Consider the following 19,970-nt stretch of genomic DNA (forward strand, 5'->3'; position numbering starts at 1 on the left):
GGTTCCAGTTCCTTTTTGGCTTAACCCAAACGGAGCCTATTTATATAATTTATTATTTATTTCTTATGTAGCTGTTGTTACTTCATATGTCATACGTCACTCAATTCCATCCTGCCGGTGATATTGATTTCTTGTGGATATTATGAGTCTAGTAATCGATGTACTTTCGGCGATTATTTCCCGTGTTCGATATCACTCTTCCGTGTACAATTCATTTCTTAAATATCCTCCAGTGCAAAGGCCCGTTATTACTTTCAGAATTCAATTGTGCCCAAGTTGTTTTTCTCCGAAAAAACTTTCCCAGGAGAAACACGTCGACTCTCCATGTATTTATATCTCATGTGCCTATTTTGTTCGTTTTATAACGTAGTATAATGAGGGAGTAACCTCAATAAAAGTACCGCTGCATGGTTTTCTTCTTGTGGAAAAACCTCTCCTTTTTTTGCTTGGATCAGAGTGGTTGTGAGGTTGGAGAACTAGTGTGGGCGTGACTTTCTCAGCTTGCCATTCGCTGTTACTTTGTTGAATCCAGAAGGATTTTGTTTTGGAATGTGAGTCCCCGCACCATACAGCGGAGGAGGAAGTCCAATGATTGATCGTCAATGAGAAACTGGCGATTAGTCTGGGGAGGGGACTGTTTGTGTGGAAGGAATCTGTACATCTCCCTATACCGATGCTCCACCATATGAGTTGAAGTTCGTGTCCTTAGTGCTACTAGTATCACATCAAAGTTTATGGCTCACGTAGGTAAATTTTCCGGAGTCACCGGTTTTTGTGGTACAAAAAGATTATCGGATGAAAACGGGGATGAGTACGAATCTCCTTAGTCTTTTTTAACCGGTCCATTTCTTGCTACTCATTTTCATGGAACAGACATAGAGAAAGAAAAAGAAGCGGCTGCCGGAGCACCCTGAAATAGCGCTAACGAAGGAGGTGGGACAAATAGTGTAATATAGGGTACCATGTGAACTAATGTGTACTTTGGGAAACTACAAATACCTTTAAAGACAGCAGATCACTGCACACATTACGATCTCTCCAAGAAAAGATAGGGTTCGAGCTGCAGATAACAAGTAGTGGCTTTTTTTTTACGTTGAATTCCCGCTAATCATCCAGAAAAACTGCGTGGGAAACTGCCTTCTTGAACGAATTCTCTTACGAGACACCTTGTTAGACGCGCACTCCTGTACACGCTCCACGAACGCGAACGAATGGACGAAAATCAATGGGGTTTTCCCGGTATTCAAATAAGACCAATAGGTGTGTAGTTGAGGGATCCGACGCTTATACAAAGATGATGTCAACTGGTGCCCCGTAGAAAAGTTCATACAGAAAGGCCAATTCCTACAACGTTAATCAGGACCACAGGAGCGAAATGGGCGTGAACACACTTATACTCGTAGTTTACACCAATCTTACCTTTTCCAGGAGAAATCCCGAAATCGGCAATTTTCTGGTACCTGAAAAAAATTTCTTGACCTATCTCATGATAAACGTATGTAACGTAAATGTACTCCTATCCACAAACTTGTTCATTTCTCATTTATGCTCATAAAAACTAGCGGTATTTATGACCAATCTGTGAGGAATATTCATTGCTGTTCATAAATTGGTCTACAGTCCGATTTGGATCGAAACATTTGTCCATCAAAGGCAGCATATCACAAATCTGGGGTGGTACGGATTTCAGGTGGAGTATCCGTATATGGGGTCTTAGACTATGGAGACCGGGGTGATTCCGCTCATCTCTCCCTGAATCACTGCAAGCAGCCGGCCCCTGAATGCTGTTTTGTGCGATGCCCTCTGTTGCAGCGCGCCACCCTTGCACGCGTAGCGCCCCTCACTGCCTATCGAGGCAGTCCGAATTGATTTTCGACGAATCGCAGGGCGGAGGCGGCGCAAAGGGTGGAGCCTTGCAATAGATGGCGTCGTACAAAACAGCATTCTGGAGGCGGCTGTTCGCAGTGATGCAGGTAGAGATGAGCGGAACTACCCCCGTCTCCATAATCTACGACCTCGTATACGGATACTTCACCTGAAATTCGCACCACCTCAGATTCTGACATGCTGTCTTCAATTAAACTTTGAAGCATGATGCAACATAAAATATAATGTCCACAAACAATTATTTGCTGACATTGGTAATTACACTATTCCGTAATGCAAAATCTTTATCACCCAATTTTTGTAGAATACATGATACTGTGATTAAACATCAAATGAATAAATAAAAACAAAGCTCTCGTCGATGAGGTCACACTAAAATGCTCAAATTTCTTTCCTTAAATTGAAATGAATGAGCTGATCCTTACCTATGATCACGGGATGAAAAAATCTTTGAAATGATTAAATTTAAATGAAAACATCACTGCTGAGATCACGCTTACGGTAAATAATAGATATCTCAGGAAAATCGCACGAGGAAGTTTGTTACTATTCACTGGAAAAACAAACCAAGAGATCTACGCCTGTTAAGGATGTGTGGGCGGAGATCTAGCCGTGCCAGCCAATGAAGTGTGCCCAGAGGTCACGCCTAGCCGTCTTATGGCTATTCGGTTTATGGATAGGGTTAAGGTTAAGGGAGCGTAGATTATGCACGTACAACTATTCTCTGTTTCCAGTCTTACAACAATCTTACATCCTTCAATAAACTTCATCTATCCCAAAATTTTTCCTTAGTTATATGCAATGCTCTTTCCTGTTCCTGAACGTTTTGGTTCTTATTCGATTTTTTTCGTCGATTTCATAGCTGTTCAGCCACACTGCTCCAGCAAACTGCTCGCCACCCGTTTCCATGCTAACAAAAAATTGCGCTAAAGTAAACTGACGATATTATGACCCTAATAGGGGATGTTGAGCTCAAATATGGTTTTACTTGCATCATCCTGGATATTCTAGAAAAAAATGGAGAAGCACAAAAAAAAAACTGCATTAAACAATAAATAAGACCCCTGAGACCTTGAAATATTATTGAGAGACAGCCGAAGACGTATAAAATATCCAGATATAGGATCCAAAATGAGTGGTGCTTTTTTCGAGTGTTTGATTTTGATGTGATCAGAAATAGGGCCAAGGTGAGCTGAATAAAGCTCGTAATCCCAGCATTCTCCACAGCAATAGTGGAAGTAGAAGTTCTGAAGAGAATTTCACTCAAAGAGGACCAGTATGGAACCATGAATATTGATCGAATGAGTTGGTGCAAAATGCTGCATTCACATAGTCATGTTCTGAGTATTAAACTGAGCGCTTCTCATCACTTTCATCACTGCTTGAGCTTGACGCCGTCGATGCCGACCTCGCTTGTAATTCTGCTGTCATTTCAGCGGCCAGCCGTTGTAGTTCAGTTTTCCTTCGGTCTTCCGAATATTCGCAATTTGCATGACCACACCGGCACGAAAATTGAGGCAGCTAAAAAAAAAGAAAAAAATAGAAAAAGTGTGCATTACATCATAGTAATGAGTTGCTCGTGCGAGTGGGCGTGGCTTAGCAGAACGTTCACTGGTTGAAACACACCTTAGCGTCCCACCACGATTGCCCATAGGATATAGTGATTTCTTTTCCTTTAGGTATATTTTCTGTGGCAAATATGCAGATATGATTTAATTGTTCGAGTTGAGCCTCCCAAACAACCATACCAACCTAGAAATCAAAAGTTTATTTCGCGATTTTTGCTGACCAATGAGAGAACACAGACTCGTCCCCAGCTCCTGTAACCAATCATAGGAGACGTATGTATTTTATCTAAATAGCTTTTTTTCACTTAATTATACTAAATTTAAGACACTTACAGTAGCATTCGGCCTGCAACTATGATTTATAAATCGTGTAAAGTTGCCATATAAACGAGCGTCGACGGTAAATAACCGTTCACCCTGGAACAAATACACTAATGATCTACTGGGAATTCGCGTAAAAGTTTCGCACACACTAAGAAAACACTCACCACTCTTGTCTCAAAGAAATATGTGTCCGTGCGTTCTGGTCTTGCAGTTTCTGCATCACTTAGTAATTCTCCGGTGTATTCGCCGATGAATGCTCCTTTACGGATGTTTCTTAATGCCCTCACTGCCCAACCTCTACCATCACATGTACGAAACACCTATACGGAAATTGAAGATTTCGGAAGACCTCTTTGGTTACGTATGCACCTTACCTCGGTAGGATACGTAGCTCCTTTTTGAGCGACACGATTCCCGCACTGAAGGCTGCACGTACAGGCCGCGCTGCACTCTACGAACGGCCATTCTAGCGAAGATTCCTTGGCAAACCCTGGAAGCATGAACAGCCACATAAAATTGATATAAAATTGCAAAAAATCTAGCTCTGACTTATCTATTAAAACTACACTAATTTTGATGGATTGGCAGCGGAGAATTTTGATGAAACAGAAAATTTGTGGCAGATGATTTTTTTTGCTCAAATTTCTTTTCTGTAATAAAAATATAATAACGTTCAGATTTCATTCAAGCAAAATGACAGCTTGGAAAAGACAAAAGTTACTTTTGAATATGATAATATTAATATTATTAATAATATGTATAATATATGACTAATATAATAGACTTAATATGTGACTTTTAATTCTTCCCCTACAATGTCACAAATTAACCTGTTTATCAAGAAACCAATGACGAACATACCGTACTCATCGTAGATCCCACTGCTGCATTCACAACCCGTCGTACACATACCGCTACAGCAACAGAACTGAAAAATTTAATTTGGATACTGTAGGCCACCACCTATATAGATAGAAAAGATTAAGAAAGATAGAAAGAAAGATAGATTAGATACATCGGAAGTAAAAAATAGATGAGTTTTGCCGAGACTAAATTAAAACTCCCATTGACGAATAACAGTTTGGCTGCGTTTCGGGGCGGGGCAATTGCGCATAAACAGAGGGCGAACGTGTTCAGTTTTTGATGTAACGGTGAGACCGTCCCATTGTAGGAAATTATAGCAGAGAATAGTATTTACAAATGCAAATGCCGGCGCAAATGCCCCGCCCAAACGCAACTAAACTGTTATTGGTCAATGAAAGGTCTAATTTAGCCTTACAGAAATCTGCCTATTTTTCGCTTCCGTTCAGTTGCGCTGTATCTAATCTCTTTCCTATCTATATAAAAGTTCTGAAGCAGTCTCTGTAATTGGTTATCTGGAAAGATTAGCAGTGACAAGCCAAGATATCAACACTATATACATAGCAGATTCACATAATTATTCTTCTAATGCCAGATAGTGAATTGATGTCACCAAAATACTATAAGGACCTACCGTTACTACCGTATTCCTTCTTGATGCCAGCACTCCATTACGATCCACTATTCTTGTTGTATAAACAAAATCAATCATTTTAGCTGTATCAACATCGTTTACGACACGTACCGGGAAACGTTCCGAACCATTTGAAAGATCTCTTCAATACATGTATATAGAAACGGTAATATTTCGGGAAAGAAGTGACAATAAGCAACGAAAAAGTATTGCAGAAATATCAGAAATTATCTACAAAGAATGAAATTTCAAAGGAATCGAACTCACTCACTCATGTATAACCTTTTTTCCCTGAGAAATCAGCATCGCTCTGGACATTTGGCTGGTTCGTCGCATTGCAAACTGAAATCATACAAGCGACTATAATTACTCTGCAGTTATAAAATTGCATTCTGAAGGCGATAATTAGTGAGTGATTCAAAGTTGCGTAAAGTTGCATCTGATTGCTGCTTCTAAGCTGATTTTTGTGCCGTCACCTGCGCAATGACAGAGCGGGAAATTTGAATCCATCATTTGTGCTCGAATAAGAGAGAGAAAATCACACTTACTCCAGGAGGCAAAAATGATGTACAAGATTGCGCGACGTTCACAGCAGAAACATGTGATAAACTCCGCCCCCCTCCTTCTATTCCCCTATAGGCCCATTACATGGCGGTATACTTTATGAAAAAGTATAATTACTCAAAAAAGTCTCATGTTGGGGTTTTTCTTCTGCAATTTAACGCAATTTCCAATCGCAATTCTCCCTGCACCCATCGCCGATAAGCGGTGCTTTCTTCCGCAACCCACCTGAACAGATTCCGGTGCTTCTTTGCATAGCTCTTCCACAGCATTTTCATTCATAAGCAACGAATGTTTCCCTGCACCTACCGTATAGTTGAAATGTTGAAGTAATCTGTAATTGTAGACGATCGTTCATTGGGAAACATTGCGTGGATAAACATGAAAATTTCAATAATGCATTAGAAAATTGGTAACGGACAGAAAAAAGGCAAATAAACACCACATCGGATAAAGGAAATGGTCGAGAACAAGGAAAAATTCGAGAAATAGAAAAAAAAAACTCATCCAACTTAATGCAGTCCACATTTTTATTGTAACGAAGAAATGTGGTTGGATAAATCAAGCAGAAAAATACGTATTTGCTCCAACGCTTATGAGTGGACTATTAATGATTTCTCGCCCTCAGTTCCTTGGATAACTCATTATCCTTTAGTTTTTTAACCTGGTGTGCTGTTTTTAGATCACCACTTTCATCCGATTCGTTAGGATAACGAGGACTTTTAGAGTGGGTGAACATGTTGGAGAACGCTTCTCATTTTGCCTAATTTGCTGCGCCACTTTTGCAGTTGGATACGTTTGCAGGTTTCGTGGTTTTTTGCCAAACTTTTGCTTAATTGCTGTATCACGCTTGCGAATCGCTGCGTTTAGGATTTCATCTTCAGTTTCATCACGCTGAATAGGAGTTCCAGTTATAGAAGAGAACTCCAAACGGGTCTTCAAATTCTTCACTATTCTTGCACCGATACTAGGTTGAGTTGGGACAATGAGCCAACTCAACCTAGCATCCGTGCAAGAATAGTGAAGGATTCGGAGCAGAGTCCACAACTACGGCCGCATCCTGACTACCCCACGCCACTGAGTCTGAACGCTTGGAGTAGTTGGAGTGATTGGAGCCGTATGAGTGATAGTAGAAGTCGAAATGGTGACCATAGGTGTTAGGGCTTGGATATTAGATTGGATAGTTTTTAACTCCTCTTCACATTGTTAAAAAAATCCTCTCCGCCTTTCTTGATCCCATAACAGCCGTTCGAATAGGAGAGATTTGTTTTAAAATGCGTTTTCCTTTTTTTTCGTGGAAATTATATAGGAGAAGGAATTATGTATTTTACCGTAAAAGTAGGCAGGTGAAAATATTATTGATAAAATATTCAGTGTCATATCGCTATGCTGAAGGAAGAAAAATGCAGACATGAATATTGGAACAAAAAAGGAAAAATTACTAATCTAATGACGAATACCACAAGAATTCACTTATTTAAAAAAAAAAAACACAGTAAAGCGACAGGCCAACGACGCCGTCTGGATCCCTTCTTTGTGCGAAAAACGTCCATTATTACAAATAATGCAGTTTTTTGTGATGTATTCCCTGTGTAGTTCATTTGGATTAAATTTTTGATGTTGAAGACCTCGAGAAAGAAGGAATCACGATGGCTGTTCTTTTGACAGGCCACAGGAAGATGAAGGTGACGTTGAAAGAGCTTCCGAAAATGGCCCATTGTGTAGAAATCTTGAATGTATGAGATTGTCCCGTATTTTTCAGCGCAAAGTCTTCATTTCATCGCATTTTTCTGTAGATACCACGAAATTGTGTCATAGACTTCTTAGAGAAGTCCGGATAAGGTCAGTAAAATATTTCAAAAAAAAGTGCAAATCCTTGCCATTTTTAAAATGGTGAAATACTTAGCGTGAGGAAGCGATTTACAAGTGAAATAAACACTACGCTCTTAAGAAATCCCCGAGATTATCTGTGTTTAAATGTCGATACTTCTAATCCCAGCGCCAACGAACTACTAAGCCCAACGGCCCTATATGACGTTGAAAAAAGAGTCACAACTACATCGGCTTTGCCAGTGAAATTTCATGGAGGGAATAAAACCTCGAGAAAATAACATGGATTTTTCCGAATATTTTCTTCTGAAGTTCTAAAGTGCCAAAGCAAGATCAAACCTTCACTGGTTTCATGCACAAATTACGTGTTTCATGGAAATCTCCTGATTTCCCAAAATTACGCGCAATGGTAAGAAGTTCTTGAACCTATTCGATGAACTTCACGTAACTAAGCTGAATTAGCCTAATTCCAAGATAAAATCCGCCGAAAATATAATTTCTCCCGAATAATTACCAACACTGGACTAAGGACAATCCTGGAAGCGGTTTGTTTACGCCTGATGACTGAACTCGTGCATGGTATTCTCTGCTCATTTCTTTTTGTTCCTTTGTTTTTGTTTGTTTTTTCTATAGAGCGCTTACAGTACGTCATGGCTAGATCAGAAGGCATCAGAAGAAACATGTTGCACGTTGGCAAATGTACATAGATAACAGAACACAAAACTCATTCTCAACTCTCCATAACTCAATTTCAGAACTTCACAAAGTGAATGATTTAATCTTGGCTCGCATTCTTCAAGTCAGATTAAAAAGAAGTCTATGCTTAGGTAAGTTTCGCGGAGGTCGTTTAACCTTTTTAATACTTAAAATTAGAAGAGTCTACAGAAATGTTGCTGTTTAATTGTGGAAAATCCTGGATTATACGGTTGCCATGGCTGTTATTTTTTTTTGCACTATCACTCAGAAAAGATGACCAGACTGACATCTATTCTAGGCTTACACAACAGTTCTTTACGCTTTATTATCAACCTGACCTATTCCCTGGCTTTAAAACTCGAAAATACGCAAATAGCAAGCAAATAGAGCTCAACTGAAATATTTGAGTATTTCATGTGACCTGACACACGGATCGGAAGTCACATGAGAGAGGTCGGTACCGTAAAGTTACTGTCGATATAGTAAGATGTGGGACAGAACGTAGGAGGAGCATTCACCAGCGCAACAGGTCGTAATGGGCGGTGAAGAGGTGTGGTCAACTCGTTCACCGTTACGTCAATGGGCGTGGCTAAAGTGCATCCGGTTGGGGATCAACAGAATTAGATGTGGACAGCCGTAATATGCCCAATTTTTGCACGCTGCAAATGCTTCAAATTTCATCTTCATACGAAATGTACATACTTTCCGATGGTGTTTTGAATACATGCTTTGAATATCCTTACATCAATTTCCATAAAAATGACTTCATAATCACAGAGGTGAAAAATTTCATTATAAAAAATGGTTTCATAAAAACGATTTCATAATTTCAAACAAATATGGTTCTGAATAAAGGTTTCTTTGGATGAAATAAGGAAGCTTATGATCCTTAGGTACCACTTCATCATACTTTGTGGAAAATTCTTCAAAAAAAAATCAGTCCTGTAGAGATCATCTGATTTGCACATATTTTTTTTCCCCCAAGAGAGCGCACCCTCTTTTACAAAAGGATTACCTCATCCTTTCGTAGAAAATCATCAATCATCATCATCAACAAAATTGTTTCTCTCCTTTCATATCTCATATTTATCCAAGACCAAAACCAAATGCTTTCATGCTATATAGCTCTCCAACAGCCAATAGCCAATCTTTTACGACTCTTAGGTAACTGCCAATTTATGCCAAACACCTGTATTGGATTCGGGACAGAAGTTAGGCATGAAAAGCAGAATCAATGGGTTGTAACGCTTTAATAGCCGTGTTTATTTGAAATCTACATGGTAACCTTTTTCGGAAGGTGTAATTATCCAATCCAAGAATACATACGCAACTACAACGTTGAAATAGAAATCAGCGAGGAACATTCACCACAATGATGCACATTGAAATACGAAAACTCTGCTGCATTTTCCTTGAAAATACTGAGGTAGGCTCAATGAGGGCACATGTAAAAAATAAGGACAACAGTAATTTAGATTTACGCTATATTCTGTTAGGATAAACAGATTATTGTATTAGGGTAAACAGATTTATGGGCTGAAGGGTGTAGTTTGGAGCTGTTAAATAGAAAAAAAGAAATCTTTAGAGATTTAAGGACGGCAGATACTAGATGAAAAATGTTCCCAAGAAATCTTAGGAAGAAAAAAGGAATCTCTCCACATAGTGAGTGGAGAAGTTTTCAATTCTATGAGAAATAATCGAAGAGATAACGTTTCTTTGATCTTTGGCAAGTTTTTGAAGGTAAATAAAATACTAGCAAATCTTCGCACAAAAAAAGGATTCTTCACAAATTTGGCTCAACTTCTCATTTTTATTTTATGCGCTCATTGGAAAGCATTCCAGAAAATGAACGGTGCCTCGGTAAATACCTTTCCTTAAGATGATAATGTGCTCCAAAACCACTTTCTCCTACAATAGACAGCAAATTATTCTTCTCTGAACGGAGTTAGAAAAGTATTCACTTGATGAATAAATTGATGACATTGAGTAAACGAGTAGCTTACGTACGCCTTAGTTGATTCTTACAACTACATCCCGGTTAAATCAGATGAATAGATGCAAACGAGTTGTTTGCCCAGACGATGTGCTTTCGACGGGGTTTCGACCAGAATCCCAACAATTCGCCTTGATTTCACATTGCGCTAAATTTACCCGCTCTTTAAGCGCATTTCAACAAGTAAGCGAGTGGGGACTCAGCACTCAGCAAGTTATTCAATTTCTTTGAAATTCAAAAAAAAAGTAGAAAATCGATTCTTTAAAGGCAAATGGAGACTCAAAGCGATACAACTTATTGAAGGGGTAGAAAAACGCTAACATAGTGAGCTGTAATTTTACTACTTTTTATATTGGCTAGAGAAATTCCTTATATTGGTTGGAAAGAAAAAAAAAAGAGAAAAAGGAACGCTCATAGAGTTTTCGAAAAGTATTGAAAGGTTAAAACATCCCTGCACCGTTATGTCAGAATTCAGCGGTAATCCTTAATTTAGGATCCGACCTCTTCAAGTGGATGGAGCAACAAAAAGCAGACTATAAGCTTCGCAACCTTCTAATCTGGGCAAATTTTGCTACACATACAGAAGAAGGCACGTTGGTTCCATGGAATCACGTTTATTGAGTGGATTTCTCGGTTTTCAACAGAATTATCATCTTATAGAATAGCGGAGGAAATGAAAAGTAGATCCCAGCATTTTAAAACAACGGATCTATGGTTTTCATAAACTAGAGAGAAAAGAGAAATTTTCTCGATCTTTTCCACGTTTTTTTTCCTTCTTTTCACCAGGAACGAGATAAAACTTCGAGTTACTCGGAACTTCTAGAACTATTGTTGTAGAACCCCTGTTTACTATGGGGAACGAATATTAATATTAGATTTAATTTCAGCAAATAAAATTTAACAAAAGCAAAACATTTACTACCCAAGATGGCCAATCGTCTACATGTCTGCAAAAAAGGTGGAAAAATAGTTTACAAAAAAAAAAAGAACCGAACCGAAATAGAACACAGCTTTTCTTCCGAGATATTTCAGCATGATTGCTGAGCGAAAAAAAGCAGCTTATAGCGAGTTATTATTGTTAACGTTTGGAACATAATGATAAGTCGTGAGATTAGCCGAGATATGATCAACGAAGTGTGGCCACTGCAGCAACCAATCGAAAAACACCACGTAAATGTCGTGGAACTGTGACTATTCTTTCGAATCGATACATATCTTTTGCCTTGTATACTGTACTCTCCTCCAAAAACCACTGGGTACAAGCAAATACATATAAGAGTATTATTATATCATATATTTATTTTAACAATGATCCACTAATTTTAACTATTGATCTGCCACTCAGTTTAAAACCTGCGACACACAATTTAAGACAAACCACAACGATATATCAAATGAATCCCTCCTAATTCCCATAAGATTCACCATTTTAAAGATTTATCCTTGAAAGCTACGGAAAGACCTGTACCTCGAAGACTCAGCGCCATATCAGACTAAACTGTGCGTTTAGATGAAGTTCAGTTGAAGAAATTATTTGAGTTATGACTTTCGATTCAGTTCACACAGCGAAAAGTCGCAGAAGCTCTTGGCATCATTCAAGGATGTGGTTCTTAATAGTTAGGAGGAGACCCGTACGTCAATAGCTCCTGAATAAACAAATATTCAAGTTCTGATCCTATCTTGGTGCTCTCTCTCAGATTTAAAAAAATGACTCAAATGGACAGGTGAGTACCATGTTGCATAGTACATTCTCAGAGTACATAGATTTTGTGGAAAATAATGAAATAACGTTTTTTAGTTGTTTTTTTGGGAAGAAAAACTGTCCAGAAATAATAGAGATAGTCCAAGATACGAAAGATCCATTAAAATAGATCGGAACCACCTCATATTTCCACCAAACCTAAACTGGACATTCTATATCCACCTGCTATGACAAATTACCAATAATGCATTTTTGTGTACCGAAAATTGCCGCCGCCGGCGATGCAAACGATGCATGGCAGTAAACGCGCGATGACGTCACAACGACAAGATTCGGAACGGAACGGAGTGCATTCAGGAGTCTTCAACGAACTCAACCATGCAAATCGAATGAGTACGGCTTGGAAATCCCGAAGGGAAAAAGATGCAACTTCAGAATTGAGGTGGACGAAATTTGCTCGGTAACGTCATAATTGCAGCACTAAGCGTTCCCAGTCGCGTAGAGGGGATTACAGAGGATTAAAACACAATTCGTCGGCTTTCTTATGAATTTCTCTATTCAAAGTCGAATTACTGGACCCAACAGTCGCAAAGAATCTTTGAACGATCATAGCGGATTTCGTTTAAAAAAATCCACATAATAAAGTAATCACATGTGCTGACGTTTGTAGACATTACGATAATCGAGTTCATTGGTGCAGTGCCTAGTATACTCAATAGAAAGTCATAGGAGCATAAGAATTTGTAAACATAAGGAGAGAAGAGAGGGAGACGAACAGACGGGAAACTCAAGAAACCTATTCTCAAAAAAAAAAACCATTATGAGATTTGTGGAAAAAAAAGATGCTGACGGAAAATCCAACGCTAAGACAAGCATTTTAAGAGCGCCATCAAGGACGAAGAAATTTCAGCATCTATAATTTTTAAGAAAAATTGTCCGTAACCAGCTTCTTTGCCAAAAATTTTCGCTTTTCCTTCCAATTAAAAAAAAACTATCAAGTACCAATCACAACAAAACCGATGTTTCTTCGAGAGGTATAGTCGACGCACTCCTTCCCCGCTTACTAGGCACTACAAATCTTCGAATTCTACTTAGAAAGTAGAGAGTAAAGAGAGATGAAAGCGTTTGAGTAAGAATTTTTCCCAGATAAGGTGGTCTCGACGTGAAACACTATGAATCTTTACTTAAACCATAAGAGCCCGTGAAATCTAGAGAAAAAAAAGAAAGAAGTACTTTGGAAACTGTTTTATCCCTGGGTAAGCATTCTAAAGATACAATTCAATACTCTGAAAATATTTAGTTGGAAGGATAAAAAAATTAAGTAGATTTTTAAAGAAATGAGTGTCTATACGGCAAAGTGAAGAATACTGAGGAATCCGATGTGTCTGCCCCGTAGTTTCTGGCATTAGCCGCATAATTTCTTGGAACGACTAGCGAGAACTACATAGAACAAGAAGAATTCTGGAAAGAAATGATTGATGAACGATTTTTTTGGTGAATTGCAAAGGTAATATGGCTTAAAACATACTGAAAAGAAGAGATAAATTCAGGAGGTCAGCAGCATACACTACCTGATCCTAGAAGCGGTATACGTGAGCTTGAAGCCTGACATTTAGCGTGATGTTTGAAATTAAAACTACTATTACTGAAAATAACGATTTCACTCCTTCACAAAGGTTCTTTCCTACTGACGACAGATTTCGTTTGGCCTGCTTTAAAAAATCTTAAATTAAAAAAAATAAGATTAAACCTAAAATTTGAAAAAGCTTAAAAATATTACAATTTAGAAAAAATCTAGACTTATTTTCACAACTCGATACTGTCAGAGTTTGAGTTCTACACAGCGTTTAATAAAAAGGGTTTATGCCTTCCAATGAAAGGGTTAAATCTGCTTAAATCCTATGCAGATGTGCAGAAAACCTACTCCATCATAAGAAAAGTCATCACTATCGTACCATGTTGGTTTCAAATTTCAATTCTGGATTTGAAACATATGGATGATAGAAAAAAGATGCAAAGCAGATGGATTTTTCGTGGTATTGACTTTTTTTTTTTCGTGGTAGGTGACTGAACAACCGAGGTTGAATAAACAGAACACACACCTTTCTTGGTATGTATATTGTGTCTCGCCTCAGTGAGCAATTTATGTAATTTGAGCTCTGTCGCTTACGTAACGAATTCGCTGAAAACAACATTGTGTAATGGGTGAGTGTTGTGCCCTTTGCCTTCCACATCCTCAAAATTTCAAGCACATAAATTTCATATCTTCAGCGAACCAGAACCAGAAACCAGATGTTCTCATATTAATAAGAACAAAACTTTGATTAACAAAAAATTTGTACGATCAAGGCTAAAGTGCACGGAGTTGATCAATCCCTAGGGATCCGATTACGCGCTCGACTCCAACGTAGAGTTTGTTTGAGGTTTATGAACACGGGTGCAGACTTACAATGACTTGTAGAGGCTAGCCGATGTGTCAATTCAGTGTTTTTACCTTTCTACAAGAGTTTGGTATCAAGTACCAATTCATCGATCCCGTCTTGGTTGGCTCTAGGGCGGTTTTGAACTATTGAAGGTGTAATCACATCCGGACCTCTTGCCGACTGTGTCAAACCGCTCCAAGCATTATTTGCACGAAAATTGGTACGAATTCAAAAGCGCCGCCACTTTTTTCTGAAAACGATTGGCAGCCAGGAATCTTCTATTTTTCTCATCTCCTAACTTTGCGATTCGTAACCTGATGAAGTCGGGTCAAAGTGAAGGTCACTGAAGTTCCTTGCAGCTGCGAAAGCGATTGCGCTGGATGCGGTGTGGTGGAGCGTAGTAAGACCAAGGTGAGACCGAGAATCCGCGAGAGCTTATGGAACATACAGTCCATTCTCAACTGTTTGGCGTGGATTTTGGGCAAGAGAACTGCTCAGGGAGTATTATTTGGAAGACTGCTATAGAGCTGTTGTCGCTTTCGTTAACGAAGTATACTTATTGACTTTTTTGACAAATGTTGAAGGGCATGGTACTTAAAAATCTTTGGTTTCAAGAAGATGAAGAAAACTGTCACACTTCTCGCGAAAGAAATTACTTCGCTGGATGAGAAATTCCCTCAACACTTCCTCTCTTTGCGTAGCAATCGAGGATGACTTGCTAGACCCTGTGATCTAACCCAATGTCAATTCTTTTTGTAGATATTTGTCAAGTCAAAAGTTTCTGCAAAAGAACCTCAAAATACCTCGCAGCCGAAAAAGGAAATCGTAAGAGTCATCAAAAAAAAAATCGAGCCAGTTTTCTGTAAAGAGGTCATATCGAGGTTCAAATCAAGGCGTGACTCAATGCCTCCTTGTGTGTTCTATACCATATTTCATACATAAAGAGCATGCAGTCATTGAATCGTTTCTGGAGAACAAATTAATTTTCATTAAACTTTATGTGTTTTATAGTATTTTTAACAACTTCTTGAACACCCTTTAGTTGAAACAGCAAAAAAAAAATCCTAAATTAAAAGAAACAAAACTTCATATCTTTATACCTTTGATATTACCGAAATTTACGTCCTACACTGTGCTCATTAATCAACAGAATCCCCCAAATCTTACCTAAATCATCTCATCATAGGAAAAAAAAGCAAAAAAAAAAAGAAGAAAGCATTAGTATGACTAGAAATACTACTCTGCCACTGCTTGCTCATGTTAGTTCTTTTTTTTTGCATTCTAACCCTCACAATCTCGAAATGAAGAGATAAAGTGGGTAATTGTACTGAAAGTACAAATCTCTTCATTACTACAATTTCAGCTTAAATTATTTCTTTTTTTTAAAGCCATCACCCCACGAATCTGAGGTGGTACGGATTTCAGGTGGAGTATTCGTATACGGGACCGTAAATTATGGAGAGAGGGGTGATTCCGTCCATTTCTTCCTAATTGGCGTGGAAAACGACCCGGAAGATGCGCACATGCACAAGGCTGGCGCGCTCCAACCGAACTCCTTGTAGAAAATGGACGCCGGAACGCTCGAAGCCGTATCGTCCCGGCCGTTTTTTCACGGCAATTAGGAGAAATGGACGGAATCAGCCTTCTCTCCATAATCTACTCTCCCGTAAACGAATATTCCACCGGAAATCTGTACCACTTCGTGGGGTGATGCTTTTAACGGATTCTTTCCCAAGTTGTATGCTCGAGCAGTAAATTTCAGTCGTTCTCAGTATCAGCGCAAAGATTGAAGGAAATCTCACTTCAGTAACAAAATATGAGATTATGTATTGTTCCGGTATTCTGTTCAAATGAGGGAATTTGCTCTGCTCACCGCGAATAACAAAGAAACACTTGGTAAGCTATGAAGACCCTAAGGAAGCTCATCTGATGAGATTGGATTCGGATTTAACTGCTATCCGAAACAGCAGCTGACGTGTCTAAGTCGAAACCATTGGATTTGTCAAATATCTCCATGGAGAGGGGAACTACAAAAATAGGATTAAGGACGGCCTACTACAAATTTGACGTGATGAGGGATGTTGCGGGATAAGCTGGAGATGGGGTTGTAAATTCCGGGATCGGGGATGGTTCCGCTCACCTATCACTGAAGAAACTGCGTGAGAACCGCTGCTAGTTCCTACGAGATACGTTAGAACGCTCCTCGAAGCACACGTTCCTTAGCAACCTTTTCATTGGTTTTACTTGAACTGGTTAGTGAGAAGACATCACTGAGCTTCGGCCGATCACACTTGGATGTGGAGCACTGTAACTGAAATAGTCTTTTAAAAAAAAACCTCTTCTTCCATGCCGTTTCTCACGACGATCGAGGAAAGGTGAGCGGAAAGACCTCTGATCCCGTAATTTATAATCCCATCTCTAGTTTCTCCCGCGGATTCCTTCACCGCTTCATACTCCTGGTATGCTGCCTTTAAACACTACAACTTTGCATCCATAAAAAAATTTTCCATCTCGGTTTGGTTTGAAAATTTGTTCAGCAAGTAAATATCCAGTACGTAAATTCAAATAGTCTCCTAGCAACAAAAACTCCAGCTCATCTCCCAGCCAAGAAATTATTTCGTTCGTAGCATGGAAATCGTAGTAGAATATTGAAATTTCTTCTGGAGAAATATGATCATTTCCCCAAGAAAACTCTTATTACGACTGGTTCATATAGCATGATGTGTGCGAGTCTCCTCCGCCCGTAAGAAAAAAGAAAAAGAAAATACTCAATTTTAAAGTTTGCTCGCAAACTAGTGCAGCACTTTTTGAGTGAGCATTGTTGTAACCTACCGAATCGGCGAAAGAAATTCTGTTAAATAATATTTCATTCTTTTACACGTATTTTTCCGTAAAACAATTTTAAAATCAAATGAAATTTTTTCTTTGCGTTAACCTATTCAAAATAGGTCAACGCAAAAAAAAAATTGAATCCAATAGCGGATTTATGTAATGATGAAATTTTTTGCACTGTCAATTTCCGTCAAACTAAGAATACTTAAACGTTCAACTAATACATAGAATATTTTACATATTTTACTAGAAATCTCATTTGTAAGATTGAATAATAACATAACAGGTTAAATAATACTATAAGGCATGAATATTCTAGCGAAAACCTCCCATTCATGGATTTTTCTCTGAGATTTTAGGCGGTGTACCACTAGACAACAGCAATCATGCCTAATCTCAGCGCTCCCTAATTACTTCCGAATGTCCCTTCCGAGATCTCTGCAGGTAAACAATTGGATGTTAGAATGAATGTGAAGCGGTAACTGTTGTGGTTGGGGTTGAGTAGAAAAAAAATGGGCGGAGTAGATTCGTCATAATTGCTTCGCTTTCACTATTTTTTTTTTGTATTCGAGTGATTTTAATTTTGAATATGACGGAGACCGAAACTAATAGATGTGCGGGAACCGGTAGCTGTTGACAGTTAGATGAAGACGAGTGCGAATGGACCAATTATGACAATTCTGTCCCGCCCACTCTCTTCATTTGAACAAACACTGTACGTGTAAGTAAGTAAGTAAGTAAGTAGTAATTAAGTGTAAGTATTGCGATAAGATTTCCAAAGTGCATTTTTCAGAGAATAAGATGGTTCAATATTTTCCCGATGTAAAAAACAACAAGTCGTTACGAAGATGCAATTAGCGGATACACACACACACACATTCGCCACATGTCTCCTCTTTACACGAAAAAAAAAAGAACGAACACTAACTAACGAACCCAAAGCGAGGATAAAACAAACAGAAAGAAAAATGATACGAAAATATGAAAATGAAAAAAGAACACTTTCCGTCTGATGAGAATTAATTTTTAAAAAAGAGAACTAATTGAGCAAAATTGTTTTTTTTTTCGCTATCCATGATTGTCCACACATCTTTCATTATAACTAGAAAAAAGACTGCATTTAAAGGCATCATCCCACGAATCTGGGGTGGTACGGATTTAAGGTGGAGTACTCGTATACGGGATAGTAGATTATGGAGAAGGGGATGATTCCGTCCATTAGTTCCTAATTGCCGTAAAAAACGGCCCAGAAGATGCGGCGCGTGCTCAAAGCTGGCGCGCTCCAATCGAACTCCTTGTGGAAAATAGTGCGCCGAAACGCCCGAAGCTGTGTCTTCCGGGCCGTTTTTTACGGCAAATAGGAACTAATGGACGGAATCACCCTTCTCTCCATAATCTACTATCCCGTATACGAATACTCCACCTGAAATCCGTACCACCCCAGATTTGTGGGGTGATGCTTTTAATGGAAAAGACGCACACATACGTACACATCAAGACATTCCCCTTTGTTGTTTATGCTAACGAATACGTACACGAGGCAATTATGAATAAGCAACATTAAGGACGTTTACAACATTGAATCTCATCCAAGAAATCTACGATTTCCGGATTCGAGAGAAAAAAAAAACTAAGACGAAGGGGAAATAGATGCTGAACTGAGTACATCAAACGAATATTGTCAGCAAAAATGGAATCGTTTACGAGTCTGGGAATATCGTTATCGGACACCTCACGACATCAGAGTAAAATCAAACAAACGAGCGCAGTACAATTGGCTTCGTATGGAAAAACTGTGAGAAATATTGGAAAGTGACGAACAACGGAACGTCATCCGTGTCTGCTATTCATCTATGCATTAGAGAACCTCACGAGTACAGAGTTCTTCAGTGGATTTGCACGATTGGTTAGGGTATAGGATTAGCAGTGCAAATGCACAGGATTAGGGGAATCTTATCAGAGGTGGATTCCAATGAAGCAAAGCCTACTTCTTCTTTTTCAAGATACCAAAAATATCTACAACTTCTTATTAGTTAGAGAAAAAAGAATAGAGACTAGAAGTTCTCGTCTGTGCTGCGGTCTTGCAGAAGAGTACAATTTTCACCTGATTTTGTACGTCTTACGCAAAAATACAGCACAATTAGCTCCAATTTCGGAGAATTAGCTTTTATTCATTCTCAAATTGCCTCATAAGAAACTCAACAGCAAAAATGGCGAGAAAAAAAAACAGTTAAAATAGGATTGATGTAGAAGGTCCTAGAACGGGCATTTCGCTCCACAACCATCTTTTAATGTACAGAATCGAAAATTTAGCGGGGCGAGACTTCGCCAACACTTAGACAACCTCTTGATCTGCTCTATTATAATTAACAATGGCAATTAAGCTCTTCACATTCGTATAGAATCGGATGTGCCCGCGCAAAAAAAAGGAGAAGAAGAGAGAAACGAATTGCGCTATGGAAACGACCGCGACTCTCTAATCGTTGTCGATGGTTTAGCCGTCTACTCACACGTAAACAACAATAAATAAACGTAACCTACACTAGTCGAAAATAGAGCTATGTTGAAGTTAGAGACGCATGCACACGAACATATATTTTATAGTGGTCGGAAAAAAGCCTTGTACAGGTGATTTAGAAATATAAATTTTATTGCAGTC

The 19,970-nt window shown here is 38.8% G+C and overlaps 1 protein-coding gene across 2 annotated transcripts in view; it reads right to left on the reverse strand.

The window, feature by feature from the left end:
- Positions 1-833: 833 nt before the first annotated feature.
- Positions 834-19,970, reverse strand: part of RB195_017228 (uncharacterized protein) — a gene marked incomplete at both ends in the record, with an annotated part of 45,510 nt that continues 26,373 nt past the window's right edge. Inside the window, 11 exons of one of the 2 annotated variants that reach the window (XM_064184134.1) lie at positions 834-910; positions 1,420-1,460; positions 3,296-3,408; positions 3,514-3,639; positions 3,789-3,872; positions 3,944-4,099; positions 4,154-4,269; positions 4,641-4,707; positions 5,275-5,416; positions 5,546-5,616; positions 6,064-6,169. In XM_064184134.1, the coding sequence (XP_064040013.1) occupies positions 834-910; positions 1,420-1,460; positions 3,296-3,408; positions 3,514-3,639; positions 3,789-3,872; positions 3,944-4,099; positions 4,154-4,269; positions 4,641-4,707; positions 5,275-5,416; positions 5,546-5,616; positions 6,064-6,169 (1,099 nt within the window). Of the gene's footprint in view, positions 911-1,419; positions 1,461-3,234; positions 3,409-3,513; positions 3,640-3,788; positions 3,873-3,943; positions 4,100-4,153; positions 4,270-4,640; positions 4,708-5,274; positions 5,417-5,545; positions 5,617-6,063; positions 6,170-9,687; positions 9,726-19,970 lie in introns of those variants that run through there. The other variant, XM_064184132.1, reaches the window with a different exon arrangement.

Source organism: Necator americanus, chromosome II (assembly GCF_031761385.1).
Source record: "Necator americanus strain Aroian chromosome II, whole genome shotgun sequence".
NCBI classification, from domain to species: Eukaryota; Metazoa; Nematoda; class Chromadorea; order Rhabditida; family Ancylostomatidae; genus Necator; species Necator americanus.